This window comes from Muscardinus avellanarius, assembly GCF_963383645.1.
Source record: "Muscardinus avellanarius genome assembly, chromosome: 1".
Lineage (NCBI taxonomy): Eukaryota > Metazoa > Chordata > Mammalia > Rodentia > Gliridae > Muscardinus > Muscardinus avellanarius.
The window spans coordinates 159,998-178,182 of record NC_137786.1 but is presented as its reverse complement, the minus strand read 5'-3'; the positions used below and the strand labels follow the sequence as shown (position 1 = coordinate 178,182).

The 18,185-nt window shown below is 47.0% G+C and overlaps 1 protein-coding gene across 1 annotated transcript in view; it reads right to left on the bottom strand.

The window, feature by feature from the left end:
* The window catches only part of AHRR (aryl hydrocarbon receptor repressor), a gene marked incomplete at both ends in the record, with an annotated part of 81,577 nt that overhangs the window by 41,327 nt on the left and 22,065 nt on the right, over window positions 1-18,185 (bottom strand). The window contains one exon of the mRNA XM_080710916.1: window positions 753-850. Coding sequence (XP_080567042.1) covers window positions 753-850 — 98 coding nt within the window. The remainder of the gene's footprint in view (window positions 1-752; window positions 851-18,185) is intronic.

Sequence of the window (18,185 nt, the reverse complement as noted above, 5' to 3'; positions counted from 1 at the left end):
TTGGTCCCCAGAGCCTGTTTTACTCTGGCATCCCCAACGTGTCACAAGCCCAGTGTGACTGGCTCAGAAAGCCCAGGACCCCCAAATCTCGGTGGTCCTCTCAGGTGGGGAGAACTCCCACCCAGTAGAGGACCCACCATGCCTAGCTCCTGGTGTGAGTCAATGTCCTGCCTGGTAGAGAGCAGCTCCTTGCTGGCTGTTTTGAATCCTTAACCTGGAAAGCAAAGGGCTGAATTCCTCCTTAGGTTTTCTCTCGTTGAGGAGTAACAACAGAGAACACGTACTGAAGAATGACCCTCAGATTTAGGGAGGTCACAGGCAGCTCTCCTTTGCAGCCTGTGGGCCTCATGTATAAGAGGCTAGCCACCACCCAGCAACCTCAGCCGAGGTGTCTGAACGGCTCGGTGCCATGCGTGACAGCAGACTTTGAGACTTAGTGACTTCATCCATTCATTCATTTTTGTGTATGTGGTACTAGGGATTGAATGTAGGGACATTCTACCTCCAAGCTATACTCCTACCCCTTTTTATTTTTGTTTTGAAGCAGGGTCTTGCTAGGTTGCTGACAGTCTCACAAGTTGCAAAGGCTGTCCTCAAACCTGCAATCCTCCTGTCTCAGCCTCCCAAGTACTGGGATTGCAGGCGTGTGCCACCAGGCCAATATGACTTAGGGCTCTTAACTGAAGATCCTCCCAGTAAGACCCAGAACATGTATGGTGCTACATGGAGTCAGGGCTGAGGTGGGCACTCACCTCCAGCAGCAGCCGTCCCTCCTGCACAGGACACCCTCCTTGTGGACCATCTCCAGGTGAGGGGGTCCCAGCCGGCTGTGCACAGGTCTCCTGCACCGCTGTCAGAGAAGAGAAGACAGGTGAGCCCTCCCTGGGACCCAGGCTGGGTCATGACAATTCTTAAACCACGTTCTGGTTTCCACAGCTCCCACCCCACGGTCCTTGATGGGCATAGGTCTGGGCCATGCTGCTGTCCTGCACAGGAAGTGCCTCACTCTGGCCCTGGGTGGCCCTGGGTGGGTCCATGGCAGAGCCAGGTCAGGCACAGGCCAGAACAGAAGTCATGGGCAGAATGGACAGGTGGGGTTAACCTCAGTCTGCTCCCTGCCATCCTGTCCAGTCATAGGACAAAGTCCAGCATCCTGCCAGGTCCTGTGTTCAATCAAATCAACAGGGCCCCCAGAGATCCCCCCAGACTCAAGCTCTGGTGGGTCCCAACACTGCACATTGGTTGCCTCTGAGCAAGCCCCACCCATCATCCCCTCCCAGGGGGGCCATGTCCCTGCAGCCCCTCCTGTGCCCTGCATTCTCATTGCCGGCCCCCCACATGGCCTCTGAGGCCTGCTGGGCCCTCACATGGTGGAAAGGAGGCCCCCATGGGCCACCTCCCTGGAGGCAGAGCAGATTCCTGTGCCCCTATCCTCACTCCAGGCTGCCCTCATGACTGGGGTGCAGATGGACAGACTTCCTTCACACCCCAGCCGGCACTGTGCTGCTCTGGGGACTCTAATCAGGCATCCAGCTCCTTGGTCACACCCTGCCTAGCATCAGCTTCCAGGGAGGCAGGACAAGAGGGGATCCCTGGAAGGGAGGCTCGGCTGGGCTGCTGTGGCTTTGCATGCCTCGCACGGGAAGGCTATGGGCAATGCTACTGCACCCCCTTTCAAAAGGGTCCTGTCTACTCGGGCAGATGTGACCTTGTCACTTGTTCTGGCTATGAGATAAAACTTAAACTGGCAGTGTGTGTGGATTGGATCGTTCGTGGATTCTTCTTCCAAAGGAGCAAGTTGCCCCCTTTCCCCTCAAGGCAGCCAGTCTGGCTCGGACTGTCTCATATAGGCACCTGATTCCAAAAGGCTTCCCAGGGACTGCACAGACCTCTGGGCTCCATCTTCCCCCAGCCCAGCAGGAAAGCAACCCTTAACAGTGTTCCTCGACTATTCACAGCCCCATCTAGAGAGGATGTGGGCTTATTATTAGGAAATTAAAAATGCGGCTCATTCTCACTCAGACTGGGCTTTCCCGCTCTCCTATCACCTGGGAGCCTCTGCAATGCCTCCACTCCTGGCAGGTCCTCCAGCCCCTGCCAACGTGCCCACATCAAACTGACTGGGGCCAGCCACAACAGCATCCCCTCCTCCAGCTGCTCAGAAGTGCAAGCCCCAGCTCCCAGCCCACACTGCACAGTCTGGGGCCCAAATGCTCCTAACCTTCCTCCCCATCAGACCTGGGCCTGCATCACCATGAGTGTTGACCCCTCACTCGCAGCCCCAAGCTGGACCAGTAGCCTCCACTCCCCAGGAGGCCACCCTGGGGTGAATATTCACACCCTCAGGTGCCCTGCGTAGTGCTGTAGTGCTGACAAAGATGCAGCAGGAGGCGGCCCTCCTCCAGCAGAGCCCAGAGTCAGAGGCCTCACTGCGTGCAACCTTTGGTCCCTGCCTGGTCCCTCCCGCTCTTGGAAGCCATCACCCCAGCACCCCGGTCTCCCATGGCTAATAAGCACTGATTTCTGTTCATTGCATCAAGAACCTAGGACCCCACTTCCCCTGTCAGAAAGCACCAACGGTCCACCTGTAGCCTCTCCCAGCAAAGGGGCCAAGCAGGGGCTCCCTCCCTAACTGGCAGCCTCAAACCTGGAAGGTCCCACAGCTTGGAGAGCGTGGTTCAGGCACTGAAGGTCTTCCCTTCATAGTTCACTCCTTTTCCTGGTCTGGTTTTGACATTCCCAAAGCTGAAAGCTCTGGGTGCACAGAAAAATCACAAACTCTCCCTTCCTCAGGGCAGCAGGGGCAACTGGGGGCCAGGAGAAGCCCAGCCAGGCTGGCCTGGTCTCCTGCTGCAGGGCAGAGGAAGCCTGTCTTCTAAGCTGTGCCCCAGGATGGGGAGGAAGGAGGCGGAGAGGGAGAGACAAAGGGGGAGGAGCAGGAAGACCCCTGGCCTCCCCTGAGCAACAGCCCACGTGGAGGGTCCTGCTGCCCCTGCTCCGGGGCTGGACAGCACTCCCGTGTCTCCCTGTAGACCTAGGCTCAGGGAAGCTGAGGATCCTGGACCTGCACTTCAGGGGCCGGGACCTCCAGTGCACGTACCCAGCCCACAACACAGCACAGCAGGTGCCCCCTCCCCAGCTCGAGCCTGGCTGACCACGTCCAGCCTCGACCACTAGGCCCACGCTCCTGGGATGCAGATGTCAGTTGGCGATGTTCTGCCCCATCGCGTGCGCTCCCATAGCGTGCCCCGGCGCCGCAGCTTCCTCTCTCGGCCACATCCGCAGCACGTGAAGGCAGCATTGCGTGAGAACCCAGCCCAGCAGAGAGTGAGCCTAGCAGAGCTGCCTGGCGGGTTGGGGCGGGACAGCCCACCGCGAGGCCCTGCCCCTCCCGCCTGCGCCTAGACCTTTGGCTATAGCCAGCCGCAGGAGCAGAGGACCTTTCTGGGAGCTGCTGGAAGGTGTGGAGCCTCCGCAGCCTCACAAGGCCCAGACCAGCTCGGGGCCCTGCACCTAGCCAGGCCTCCGCCAGCCCACCCACCGATTTAGGGGCAGTGAGGGTGCGGGGGGGGGGGGGTGTTCCCGAAGAGGAGGGGATGGAGCAGGAACCATGCATCCAACCTGAGTCCCAACCTAGGTGTGCACCCTGTCCTGCAAGTGCCCAGACAACCCCAAGCAGCCCCAGGAACTAGTGTTCTCTGACTTGGCTGATTCCTTGGTCCCTGAAGCCAGTCCTTTGGAACAGCAGGAACTGGAGGCATTACCATGGACACAACCGAAACTGCTGCACACAGCAGTGCAGGAAGAGCTGGGCCTGGGCTGAGCCACCTCCACCCCAGGCTTCCCACTGCACCTCCCTCCTTTCTTGGAGACCTTTCTCTACATGCAAGGGACTCAGCAAAGTGTCACTGGAGCAGGACCAGGCACACGCCACGGGGGCCATTCCTACCAGCCGCTGCTGAGGGAGCTTGTGCCTCTGACCAGCCCAGGGTTCCCAGGGAAGAAGTAGGAAGACGGACGTATCTCTGCCTTTGGATGGTGCTGGGAAGCCTGGGAAGTGGCAGCCTTTTTTCCCCAAGTGATAAGGGTTGGGAGGCATCTCTGAGCAACAGGAGTCCAGCAGCTCCATGGCCACCCTTCCCTCATCTCCAGTTAGGATGGACAAGCTGGTGCAGAGATGTTCCAGAATTGCACTAAAGTTTCCTGATTGTTTACAAGCTGAGTCATGTTTATGTTAGATCTTCTATAGATAGAGAGGAGGGTCCCAGGCAGAGCTGGGGAAGCTTGAAAGAGGATAGGAAAGAGTCAGGCCAAAAAGGGGAGATAGACAGAACAGGAGCAGAGGGCGAGGGAGAGAACTGACCCTTCCCCCATTTGTACCTGGGCTCCCTTGACTAGAGTTGGCCCATCCTCCCAGGCTGTCTCCTCCTCCACTGACCCATCCTTCAATTCAGGCAGGCTTCAGGCTCTAAGGGATTCTAGTGCCTCAGCCAGGAAGGGAGCCTGGGCTGCCACTGAAGTCACAGCCAGGCTCCGCTCCTCTCTGTGCAAAAGGCCTGCGGGGGCATGGTGCACAAACGGGGCAATCACAGGTCCTGGGGGTGAGCAGGCGCATGATTGGGGAGCGGACAAGCACAGGGGTGACCCCCACCCAGGTCCTGGGGGTGAGCAGGCGCATGATTGGGGGGCGGACAAGCACAGGGGTGACCCCCACCCAGGTCTAGGGGTGCCTCAGAGGCCTGTGTGGACAGGGAGTAGAGGTGAGAGGCCCCAAGGTGATTCAGGCGCATCACTCAGCCAGGTGAAGGGTGTTTGGCAGAGACCAGCATCTCACCTGGTGCCCCAGCAAGGCAGGTACAGCCTCCTAGTGCGGGTGACTATCAACTAAGGGAGAAGGCCTCAATAGAAGAACAGGTGGGGAAAGAGGAATTTTACCTTGGTCCTGCCCCACTGTCCCCCCAATCATGTACCTGCTAACCCCCACATCTCATGTCCTCCCTGCTCTTGGGCTGGGTTTGCCCCATTGGCCCCATAAGTCTAGGCCTTTGGGCTCAGGCTAGACCAAGCCATTGGCTCTATGGGGCCTCCACTTTGTGGGTTCTCAGCCTCCATCTCATTACACCACCGTACATTGGTCTATTTTTCTGCAGAGCCCTGAGAGATACACCCGCCAAAGCCTGGTTCAGGGCAAGACAACTCCAGTTTTCAGCATTTACCAAGAGCTGGGGGCTCCATACCATGTCTGGCCTCCAGGCTCCAGGCCACACCCTGGGCAAGCAGCCTCTAGGTCATTTCTACCTCCAGTGATGGGGAGGTTAGGCAGTGTAGTGGGAATGTGCCCCCCTCACTGAACCCGCCCACTGGCTGTGGTCTCCATGATGCCACTTGTCCAGGATCTGGCCCACAGCATGACTCGGGGATCCATGACCCCCGAGGGTGGGAGGGTGACCATTTGTGGGTACCTTGGCCCCATTCCAGAGTCTGAACATAAATATGAAGGCAGATGCCAAGGAGAATCTGGGTATGTGTGTGCACATGTGAGAGACTGTGTGTGCATGAATGGGGACTTGTGTAAATGCTATATGTGAGTAGGTGTGAGTGTGTGCACATGTGAGAGAGACTGTGTGTATGATGGGGATGTGTGTAAATGCTTTGTGTGAGTGGGTGTGAGTGTGTGTAGATGCTTTGTGTGAGTGGGTGTGAGTGTGTGTAGATGCTTTGTGTGAGTGGGTGCGAGTGTGTGCACATGTGAGAGAGACTGTGTGCATAATGGGGATGTGTGTAGATGCTTTGTGTGAGTGTGTGTACATGTGAATAACTGCTATGTGAGTATGTATGTGTGCATAAATGGGGATGTGTGTAAATTCTTTGTGTGAGTGGGTGTGAGTGTCTGCATGCACGTGTGAATGGGAGACTATATGCCATTTTCTATATGCGCATGAATGGGGATGTGTGTACATTCTATGTGTGAGAGTGGGTGTATGGATGCTATGAGTGTGAGGCTATGTGTGAACAGTGTGCATGTGAGTGCATGTGTGGATACTGTGTGTGAAGGAGTGTAAGCACTGTGAGGATATGTTTAAATACAGTGAGGGCATGTGTATAAACACTGTATGCATAAGGATGCATGTACAAATGCCATGAGTGTATGTGAACTCTGCATATGAGGGTGCGTGTGTCTACACAGTGTATATGTGAAATGTGAGTATGTATGGGTGTTGTGAACACTGTGTGAAAGCAATGAGTGTGTGAGGGATGTATGAACACTGTTAGTGTGTGTGAGGGCATATGTGAACAGTATATATGTGAGAATGTATATAAAGTTGAGTATGTACAGGTGTTGTGAACACTGTGTGTGTGTTTATATGTGTGAATGGTGTACATGTAAGTGACTGTTGAGTGTGTGAGGGTGTGTGAATGGTGTGTTGGGTATGAGTAGTGAGTAAGGAATGTGTGTGAATGCTATCTGAGTGTGTGCAAATACGCACATGCACACTGAGAGTGTGAGGCAGGTATTTAAACTCACATATGAAGATGTGAATAGTGTGTGTATGAACACTGAGAGAGAGTGTGTAAATACTGTGTGTAGAAACTGTGAGAAATACCATGTGTGAGGGTATATGTGAACAGTGTGTCCATGTGTTTGTGTGTGTTGTATGAGGTACACATGACAGTATGTGAGGTGTCCATGAGAATGCTGTGTGGTGTATGTAAAAAGTATGTAAAGTGTGTGTGAACTGTGTGTGTGGTCTGTGTGAACAGTCTGAGGTATCTCTGAGGTGTGTGTGTACAGATGTGTGTGAACAGTGTATGTGGTGTGTGCGAAGTGTGTGAGGGTATGTGAACACTGTGAGGTGTGTAAACTGTGTGTGAGGGTGTGTGAACAGTCTGAGATATATGTGTGAAGGTGTGTGTGAAGTATGTGAGGGTGTGTGAATACAGTGATTGTGCATATGAACTGTGTGTGAGGGTGTATGTGAACAGTCTGAGGTATGTGCGAAGTATATGTGAAGATGTGTGTGAACTGTGTGTGAGGGCGTGTGAACACTGTGAGTGCATGTAAACATGTGTGAGGATTGCATGAACAGTATGAGGTGTGTGAACTGTGTGTGGGTGTGTGTGAACAATCTAAGGTACATGTGAGGTGTGTGTGAAGATGTGAGAACAGTGTATGCGGTGTGTGTGAGGGTGTGCGAATGCTGTGTGTGTGTGAACCTCGTGCATGAAAACTGCATGAACAGTGTGTGTGGACACTGTGTGCTGGGGTCTAAGAATGAAGGAAGAAAGGTGAGGAGGGCTGCAGGGTGTGGCTGTGACTCGGTGGGTGTGTGTCTAACAAGGGTGAGTGTCGTGAAGAACTTGCAGGAGAGAGAAGGGAGCGTGCGGGGGTCCCGGCGGTGCGACCGGTGCCCCGTGAGTCCTTCCAGAGTCCTGAGCTACAGCTTTGGGCACACGGGTTCAAAATGCCACTCACAGCCTCAAGTTCCCTTCAGCAAGAAAAAAACCTAAGGAATAGAAACAAACACGTTCATTTCGCACAGATAGAAACTTGGAGGCCGGGCGTGGTGGCGCACGCTTGTAATCCCCGCGCTTGGGAGGCAGAAACAGGAGGATCGCACAGGTTCGAAGCCAGCCGCGCGCGCTGGTTTAGGAGACCCTGTTTCCAAAATGAAAATGTAAAAAATAGGTCTGGGAGTGTAGCCCGGAGGTAGAAGGGCTTCCAGGAACCCCAGTACCACCAAAAAAAAAAAAAAAGAAAAAAGAAACTTGGAGCAGGCTAGAGACGGACTGCATCAAGTTGTAGAAAGAATGTCCAGATTTTTCAAGAGGCACTAGCAAGCTCTAGAGATTCATACTTCTGATCAGTTCAAGAACGTGAAGCCTGTGTTTCCTCTGAGGTGGTAAGATGGGGGCCAGCGGCTGCAGCCCCCACGGCTTCTCTCCATATCTCCTTTCTGAGGTCACACCCCCCTGCCACAGGGATTCTGCGGTGACCCTGTCACATACTTGTGCCGTGAGGAAAATGCGCCCGGCCTCCAAGCCCATGCCATCATGGAGGACTTGACCAAAGTAGCCACGTGGCCAAGGGAGGGGCTGTCTGCAAACAAGGTGAAGCCACAGTCCCTTCCTGATGTGAAACATCTGGTAAAGCAAACTGCCCATCCCTGTTACGTTCCAACAAGAGCCATCAAGGGGAAGCACACCGACACCAGCAAAGGCCCAAGTGCTGTGACCCTGCTCCCTGAGGTGGGGGGTGACGGACCGTCCTGCAGGACAGCACAGCTCCTCTTGGTCACGGCCTAAAGCCCAGGCAGGGGGCTGCCTGCAGCACAAACAGCTTTGCTTCAGGGGAGGGGCTTGCCCCTTGTGCAGCAGCACACTGCCACCCAAGAAAGGGGCACTCTCAATCCCTCCTGCCCAGGGGCCTGGCCTCTGCCCACTCCACCCTGGGGCTCATAGGCATCACCACACTAGCATAAGACTTCAGCCTTGTAAACCCAGGCTCTGCAGTGCAGCTGTGAGCTGGCACCCAAGTCCAGGCAGTGCCCTGAACCAAGGGGATAGAGGTCCAGCACAGCAGGGGCGCAGCTCCCAAGATCAAAGTACTTGTTACTGGGTACTTGTTGCTGGCATACCACAGTGGGCCTGAGGATGTGCCTCCTGCCTGGCCCTGGATGCCAGTGGCACTCACCCCATCAGGGCCTAGAGCCACGTCCACTGCAATCCACACCCTGGCACAGGGCCTAATGGAGTGATGCTGCAGTCCACTCCCTTGCACAGGACCTAACATTTCCACTGCAGGCCACACCCCAGAAGCCATGAGAAGGCGCCATTAGCACTTGACCAGGTGGGGCCTAGGAGGATGGTCTCTTTGTCCCAAAACCTCAAGGCCATCACTGGTGTTACTGGAGGCCCATCCACCAGTGAAGCTCATCCCAGCGGGGCCCAAGGAATGTCCACCATGCTTCACACCTGTGACACCGCTACTACTAGTGCTGGAGGTCTATACTGCCAGAGGTACCAAATCCTGTAGGGTCTAAGAACCTGGCCCCCACGGGCCACATACCCCAGCACTGCCCCACCAGGAACAGAGGCCTGGTCAAATCAGTGATTAGAGGTTGGCCCCAGAGTCCTGAGGTCACACACCCTGCACAACCCACATCCACTGTACCTCTCTACTATCCACAAGCACCTGTAGTCTAAACCATGAGATACTTTCAGATAATGACACCACCTCTAGCTAAAGACCCACAGACACCCACTTCTGTGCACACTCACAACTGAGCACAAAGCCTCTTAGGAGACGACGCACGACCCAGCCATCACCCTACAGCTCATCTTCAGAGAGAAGTCTTTCCCTACAAGAGCTACTCTGCAGAATTAGAAAAGGCACTACATCACGTATGCAGAAATAAATCAGGGACACACAAAACATGAGGAAGCAAGGAGGAATGACACTTCCAAAGGACACTTTAGGTTCTCAGAATCAGTAGAGAACTGCTTGGAAATACCTGAAAAGGAATCCGGAATAATGATATGTGAGAACAGAGGCAGACAAGTCACAGGTGGGTAAAACAATCCATGATCTGAGCAGAAATGCTGCAAAGAGGAGAACATGGGAAGGACCAAACAGAAACACTGGAGCTCGAGGGTCCCACAAATGGAATAAATATGTAATTGAGAGCTTCAGTACAGCGCTAGATCAAGGCAGAGAGCTTTCTGAACTTGAAGACAAGTCTTTGAAATAACCCAATTGGACAAAAAAAGAAAAAGAAAAAGAAATTTTTGAAAAGAAATTAAGAAGGCCTATGAGACCAGTATCAAGTGAACAAACATTTGCATTGTGGGTACTCCACAAGGAGAAGAGAAGGTGAAAGGCATAAAAACACATTTAATTAAATAATAGCTAAAATTTTCCAAAATCTTGCGGAGGAAAATGGACACTTAGGTATGTGAAGCTAAAAAAAATCCCCAAATAGACAAGACCAAAAAGGTACTCTCTAAGCAAGCTACAGTTAAACTGCCAAACACCCGAGACACAGAGAATTCTAAAAATATCAAGAAAAAAGTGCCACCTTACATTTAAGGGAATCCCTCAAATTAATATGTTTTCTCATCAGAAACCTATAAGGCAGGAAGAATGGGATGATATGGAGAAAAGCGGGGCTTAAGAGCCCCGCTAACAACCAATCTCCATTACCACAAAAACCAGCGCCTTTCATAGCCAGAAAACACCAGCACCAGAAAAACAAAAAAACCACCAGGCTCCAGAGAGAAAGCGGACTGAGAACAGAGCTCAGGGCCACAGAGGAGACACACGCGCCCGAGGACGCGGGAGCAGCACCATACTGCCGGTGGCAGCGGCGAACTCAACGGACGGCTACAGCAAGCCGAGGTGAGCCGATGCGGAACAGCCAGGCGGGATCTTTCGGCGCAGACAGCATTTAAAGCTCCCAGTGGCTGAGCATAGCACACGCTGCAGGGATTCAGAGTGGAAATCAAAACCAGAGAAGAAAAAATACGCCAGCCTCACGGCCGAGGGCGTGGCAGAGGCGCCATATTGCCACCGGCGGCGGCAGCAGCAGTGAATTCACCGAGTCCAGTACAGCTACATCTGCGTACTCAAGAACAGTGAGTCAAATTGCGGGCCACAGAGGAGAAATCCCAGTACTGTACCTCCTGGGACTTGACCCAGTGAGGGAGTGGTGGTGGCAGAGATATCACACCATAGGAGAACGTGCAACCTGGCACCCCCCATAGTTTAAAGCAGCCTCTATCGACTCCCTGGGTCAGAAACTCTGTGATACAACCCAGTAAAGAAGTAGTGGGGTCTGAGATAATACAGACTCGAGATCCAGAGCACCTTAAGTGAAGCCATAGTGACCCAAGGGAAGAACCCAGAGAAGGCACAAACTTCCGAAATCATGGGAAAGAGGAATAACACTGGAGTAATGAATGCACACAACCCCACAACATCAGAACCCGATAAAACAGAAAATCAGAGATTTCTAGAAGATCAAATCAGGAAAATAACTGTAGAAATAATAGAGGTGCTTCGAAAAGAACTCAGAGAGAGCCAAAAAGAGATAAAGGATGCAATTAATGAAGTAAAGGCCTCAATTCAAAGCACAAACAACCGATTAGACCACATGGAGAACAGAATCTCGCTCTTAGAAGATGAGCAATCCAAAAATGAACGCATAGTTTCTAATCTAGAAAAAAATATCCAACAGCAGGAATCTGACATTGAAGAAATATGGGCCCATCTTAAGAGAGCTAACCTAAGAATAATTGGAATAGAGGAGGGAAAAGAAAGTGAAACCAAAGGGATCAACAATCTCTTCAAGGAAGTAATAGCAGAAAATTTTCCAAATATAGAGCAAGAGGTTGATACACAGATCCAGGAAACTTATAGAACTCCCGTTAGAGAGGATCAGAGAAGAGGATCCCCACGCCACATAATTGTCAAAATGACCAATGTGGAAGCCAAGCAGAGAATCTTAAAGGCAACAAAAACAAAGGGCCAAGTGACATTCAGAGGCAAACCAATTAGAATCACTCCAGACTTCCCAAACCAAGTCATGAGAGCCAGAAGGGCTTGGAGTAACATATTCCAAACTCTGAAAGAAAACAACTTCCAGCCAAAAATTTCCTATCCAGCAAAACTTTCTATCAAATTAGATGGAAAAATAAGAAGCTTCCATGACAAACAGAAACTGAAGGAATTTATGTCTTCAAAACCAGCACTAGAGAAAATACTCAAAGAGATTAACTACAAAGAAGAAATAGGTAACACTCACCAGAACCAGAGAAACAAGATTTTCCATCCAACAGACAACTAAGATTGGTTATCTGTGGAGATTCATTATTTATGTTAGTCTTTACCTATCTCTAAATTGTATTGTTTGCTTTTATTGTTGTTAATTTTTAGGATTTCTAGTTGGAATATTAATATACCTTCAGATATAGCATTTGGAAATATTTTATCCAATTCTGTTAGTAACTTTACACTCTGTTTACGTTGTCTTTGTATATACAATATTTTTTTTTATTTTTTAGGGAGTTTTTATATTCTTCTGTTGCCTGTGCCATTGAAATCATAACCAAGAAATCACTGCCAATTTCAATGTTGTGAGGTTTTATGACCCAGATTTTCTTCTAAAAGTTTATAGTCTTAAGATTTATATTTAGATCTTTTATCTATTTTGAGTTAATACTTGTATGTGGGATTAGGTAAGGGTCCAATTTTATTCTTTTCCATGTAAGTATTATTTTTCAACAATATTTAGTTAAAAGATTATTATTTCCACCACCAAATGTTCGTGGAAACCTTGTTAAAAATAACTTGACAATATAGGGAAGAATTTAGCTCTAGCTTGTATTTAACTCCAATGGTTTATATATCTGCCTTTAGAACAGTATTACACTGTTTCAATTTTTGTAGCTTTATATGGTTTGAAATCAGAAAATATATATCTGCTAGCTTTGTTCTTTTTCAAGATCGTTTTGGGTATCTAGAATTCATATTCCATATTAGGATAGATTTTTTTTCTGAAAAATAAATATATGAATATATGATAGTTTCACCTAAAAAAAAACAGAAAAAATATGCTCTGGTAGGAAAGAAAGCAAAAAGAAATATTGAAATGTTATCTTTAAGTTATCAAAAGCTTGGTATCAGACAAATGAAACTGTTATGTGAGATTAACATTTTTAATTTTGGATAAATTGCTATAATACTAGATGTCAACCACTAAGCCAAGCATGGGAAGGAGGGATGGGGAGGGAATGGGGTGGGGATCGGGTGGGGGCTGACTGGGCGATGTGTGCATGTATGTCTACAAAAGTTTGTATCCCACTATGATGTATGAATACAGTGCACCAATAAAATAAAATTAAAAAATTAAAAAAAAAGAAAAAAAAATAAAATGGCAGGAAAGTTTTTAAAAAAAAAAAAAAAGAATGGGATGATATATTTAAAGTTCTGTGGTGTGTGTGGGGCTGCTAGCCAAGAATATTATACCCAGAAAAGCTATCCTTCAGAAGCAAAGGAGAAATAAAGATTTCCTGAGGAAAAAAGAACTGAAGGAATCTATTAGCACTTTACCAGTCCTCCAAGAAATACCTAAAAGAGTCCTATATCTAAAAGTAAAAGGACAATAATTATTATCTTAAAAAAAGAACGAATAAAACTCTCTGGCAAAACAGATACACAAATGAAAAAGAGAAAATAATCAAAGCTCACAACTATCGGTGACATGTATATGTATGTACACACACGATTTTTACCCCAATATGATGTATGAATATAATGCACCAATAAAAAATTTTTAAAAACTCACAACTACAGAAAACCACAAAACCACAAAAATATACAATAAGAGAGATGAAAAAGAACAAAGAATATAAAAAACAACCAAAAACCAATTTAAAATGGCAGGAGTAAACTCATGCTTATCAATAATAGCCGTGAATGTAAACAGGTTAACCTTTTCATTTAAAAGGTAGAATGAACTGTCACAGAGACGCAGACATGAGTAGTTGAGAGGTGGAGACAAGATGATTGCAGGCTCATGGCCAGCCTTAGCAACTTAGTGATGTTCTCAGCAATTTATTGAGACTCTGTTTCAAAATAAAAGAGAAGCCTGGGTGGTGGCTCTCACTTGTAATCCCAGCATTTGGGAGGCTGAGACCAGAGCATCATGGTTCTGGACAGCCTCAGCTACTTATTGAGGCACTCTGTAACTTAGTGAGACCCTGTTTCGAAATAAAAAATAAAAGATAGGGCAGGAGGTATAGCTCGGAGGTTGAATGCCCCTAAGTTCCATCCCCAGACATGCAAAAAATAAAATAAAATAAAAATAATAAAATAGGGCTGGAGGTAGAGCTAATAAGTAGAACATCCCTGGGTTCAGTCCCCAGTACCGGGGGGTGGGGGGAGATAAAGTGTCTGAATAGATTAAGTCCCAGTGATATGCTGCCTATAAGAAACTCACTTCATTAGTAAAGACATACATAAGCTAAAAGTGAAGGGTTGGAAAAAGATACTCCAAACAAATGATAATCGAAGTAAGTAGAAGCAGCTATACTAGATAGGCAAAATAGACTTTGAGCCAGGCAAGTGTGTAATTCCAGCATTCTAGATGTGGAGACTGTAGGATTGTGGTTCACGGACACCCTCAGCTACTTAGCAAGGCCCTTTGCAATTCAGTGAGACCCTGTTTCAAAATAAAGAATAAAGCCGGGCATGATGGCACACGCTTGTAATCCCCTCGCTTGGGAGGTGGAGACAGGAGGATTGCGTAGGTTTGAAGCCAGCCACTCTGGCTTAAGAGACCCTGTTTCCAAGTAAAAATAGAAAATAGGTCTGGGAGTGTAGCCCGGAGGTAGAAGAGTTTTCAGGAACCCCAGTACCACCAAAAAAAAAAAGAATAAAAATTAGGGCTGGGGGTATAGCTTGGAGATAGAATGCCCCTGGGTTCCATCCCCAGTGCTACCACACACAAAAAAAAGACTTTGAGCCAAAAGGTATAAAAAAAGAAAAAGGCCACTACAAAATGATAAAGTGACCAATACAATAAGAGAATATAATAAATACATACCCAATATAAAAGGCAAACATTATTAGATCTAAAGAAAGATATAAGTTTCAATATGATCATAGTTGGGGACTTTAATGCCTCACTTTTATCAGTGAACAGATCATACAGATGGAAAATAAATAAGAAACAACAGGCTTAAACTACACTATGGGCCAAATGAACCCAACTATTTATATAACATTTCTTCCACCAGCTGAAGAATAGATATTCTTCTGATCAGCACATTTAACATTCTTCAGGATAGGTCATATGTTAAGCCACAAAACAAGCCTCAAAATTTTTTAAATCAAAATCATATATTATCTTCTCTGACCACAGTGGAATAAAACTAGAAATCAACAAGAGGAACTTTAGAAATTGTACAAATAAGCCGGGCGTGGTGGCACATGCTTGTAATCCCAACATTTGGGAGGCTGAGACAGGAGGATCATGGTTCGTGGACAGCCTCAGCTACTGCTGAGTGAGGCTCTTTGCAACTCAGTGAGACCCTGTTTCAAAAAATAAACAATAAAAAATAGGGCTGGGGTGTAGCTCGGAGGTAGAATGCCTCTGGGTTTTATCTCCAGTACAGAGAGAGAGAGAGAGAGAGAGAGAGAGAGAGGAGAAATTTTATAAATACATGAAAAATAAACAATAGAAAATGATCAATAGTCCAAGAAGAAATTGAAAGAAATATTTAAAAATCCATTGAAACAAACGAAAAGGAAATACCAAACCTATGTGTTATAGCAAAAATAGCACAACTAAGGAAGTTTATAGCCAAAAGCATCTACATAAAGAAATAGAAGGATCTCAAGGGACTTAATACTCAGCTAAAGGAACAAGAAAAAGAAGAATAACCCAAACCCAAAATTAATACAAGGAAAGAAATAACAAGTAGCAGAAATAGACTACAAAGAAAATAGAGATCCTCCCCTACACAACACAAATTAATAAACTGAAGGCGGGCATGGCAGCATACACCTGTAATCCCAGTATTTGGGAGACTGAGACAAAGGATTGCAGGTTCACGGCTAACCTTTGCAACCTCAGAAGGACCTCTGAAACTTAGTGAAACCCTGCTTCCAAATAAAAAATAAAGAGGAGGGCTGGGGACTCAGGTCAGAGGTAGAATGCCTCTGGATTCAATCCCTAGTATCACAAAAATTAATGAGTAAATAATAACTAAAATTAAATGAAGAACTGATTTTTTAAAATATAAATGCAATGAAGAAAATTTTAACAAGGCTAACCAAGAAAAAATGGAGTGGAGACCCAAATAAATAAAAACAAAGATGAAGAAGGAGACATTACAACTGAAAACACAGAAATGCAACAGGTCATCAGGGATTATTATGGACTACACTATACCAAAAAACTGGAAAACTAGAAGTGGATAAATTTCTGTAAACATTTAACTACCACAATTCAGCGATACAAGCATAGAAAACCTGAGCAGACCCATTATGAGCCACAAGACTGAATTAGTAATAAAGTGTCTCCCAAAAAGAAAAGTGCAAGACTGGATGGCTTCACTGCTGAACTTCACAAAATACTTAGAGAAACTCCAACACTAATTCTCCAAACAATTGAAAACGAGGGAACTCTGCCAAATTCATTCTACAAGGCTAGCACTAGCCTGGTACCAAAACTAGACAAAGACACAACAACAAACAAGAAACCACAGGCCTATATCTCTGATAAACAGATGTAGAAGTTCTTAACAAACCAGTAGCAAGCAGGATCTAATAGCATACCGAAAAGCTACAGTCCATGATCAAGCAGGACTTATCCCAGGGGTTCAAGGATCATTCAACATATGCAAATCAATAAGCAAAATACATCACATCAGCAGAATGTAGTAAAAAAAACAAAAACCCATAACCATCTAATAGACACAGAGAAATCATTTGATAAAATTCATCATCCCTCTTGATGAAGGAAAATCTCAACATTATACAAACTATAAGTGACAAACCCACAGAACAAAATAAGGATGTCAGCTCTCACCATTCTTATTCAGTACAGTCCCAGACATCTTAGCCAGAGCAATGAGGCAAGAGAAATAAATGAAGGGCATTCAGATTGGAAAGGAGGAGATCAAATTATCCCTGTTTGCAGATGACCTGTTTTTTCTTGTTTGTTTGTTTTTGTTCTGTTTTGGTGGTACTGGGGATGGAACCCTTCTACCTCCGGGCTACACTCCCAGACCCATTTTATATTTTATTTGGACACAGGGTCTCTTGAGCCAGAGAGGCTGGCTTTGGACGTGCGCGATCCTCCTGTCTCTGCTTCCCAAGCACAGGGATTACAAGTGTGCGCCACCATGCCCAGCTGACTTGTTCTTTTTTTGTAGATAACCCTAAAGATGCCACCAAGACGCCCTGATAAATCCAATAAAGCTGCAGGATCAAAATCAATGCACAAAAAACAGTAGCACTCTTACATACCGAATGACAAATAGGCTGACAGAGAAATCAAAAGAGCAATCTCATTCATAACACCCCCAATGAAATATATTTAATCAGGGAAGTGGAAGACATCTACATGGGAGAGGCTGTTGTTTTTTAACACTTAGTAAAAGCTGTTGGGCTCAGAGCGGTGTTACCCCTTTACCAGTACACAAGGTCCCCAGCCCAAGGCTCAGCCACACCCCTGTCACTGGTCAGAGCCCCTGTGCTGCTCCCGCTGCCTGGCTGCCTCTGGTTCTTAACTGGCAAACCTCCACAACTTGCTATGACTCAGCTTAAATGCTCCATGCTACTTTTTTCTTCTTCTTCTCCTTTTTTTTTTTTTTTTTTTTTTTTTTTTTTTTTTGTGGTACTGGGGGTGGAACCCAGGAGCTTTTCTACCTCTGGGCTGTACTCCCAGACCTATTTTATATTTTATTTGGAGACAGGGTCTCACTAAGTTGCTGAGAGCCTAAGTAGCTGAGGCTGGCTTCTAACCTGTGTGATCCTCCTGTCTCAGCCTCCCAAGCACTGGGATTACAAGCATGTGCCACCACGCCCGGCTCTACTTGGGAGTTTTAATAAGCTATTTCCTAGGAATTTATACACTTCAAATACATTTCAAAGTTCAAATGTATTACCACTAATTTGTTTATGATAACCTCAAATTATCTTTCAAAGCTCTTCAGAATCTATAATCATGTTCCCAATACTGTTTGCTCTTCCCTTGATCAGTCTCACCAGAATTTGTAAAGTTGATTATTTATTTATTCACTTGCTTGTCTATTTATTTATTTCGTGGTACTGGGGATTGAACCTAGGGGCATTCTATCTCTAAGCTATACCCTCAGCCCTCATTTAATTTAATTTTTGAAATAGTGTCTTGTTAGGTAGCTGGAAGTCTCACTAAGTTGTTGAGGCTGGTCTCAAAACCTGCAACCCTCCTGTCTCAGCATCCACCACGCCTGGCCAAAGTTGATCATTTAAAATAACCCTTTTGAATCTGTTTATATTCGTCAATATCTTCTCTTTTATTATTTCTTTTATTCTCTTTTTATTTTAATGTTATTTATTAACACTATTTATTTGAATACTTAGCTCACTAATTTTTATCCTTTATTCTTTTGTATATAAACCCTCAAGGCTACCTATT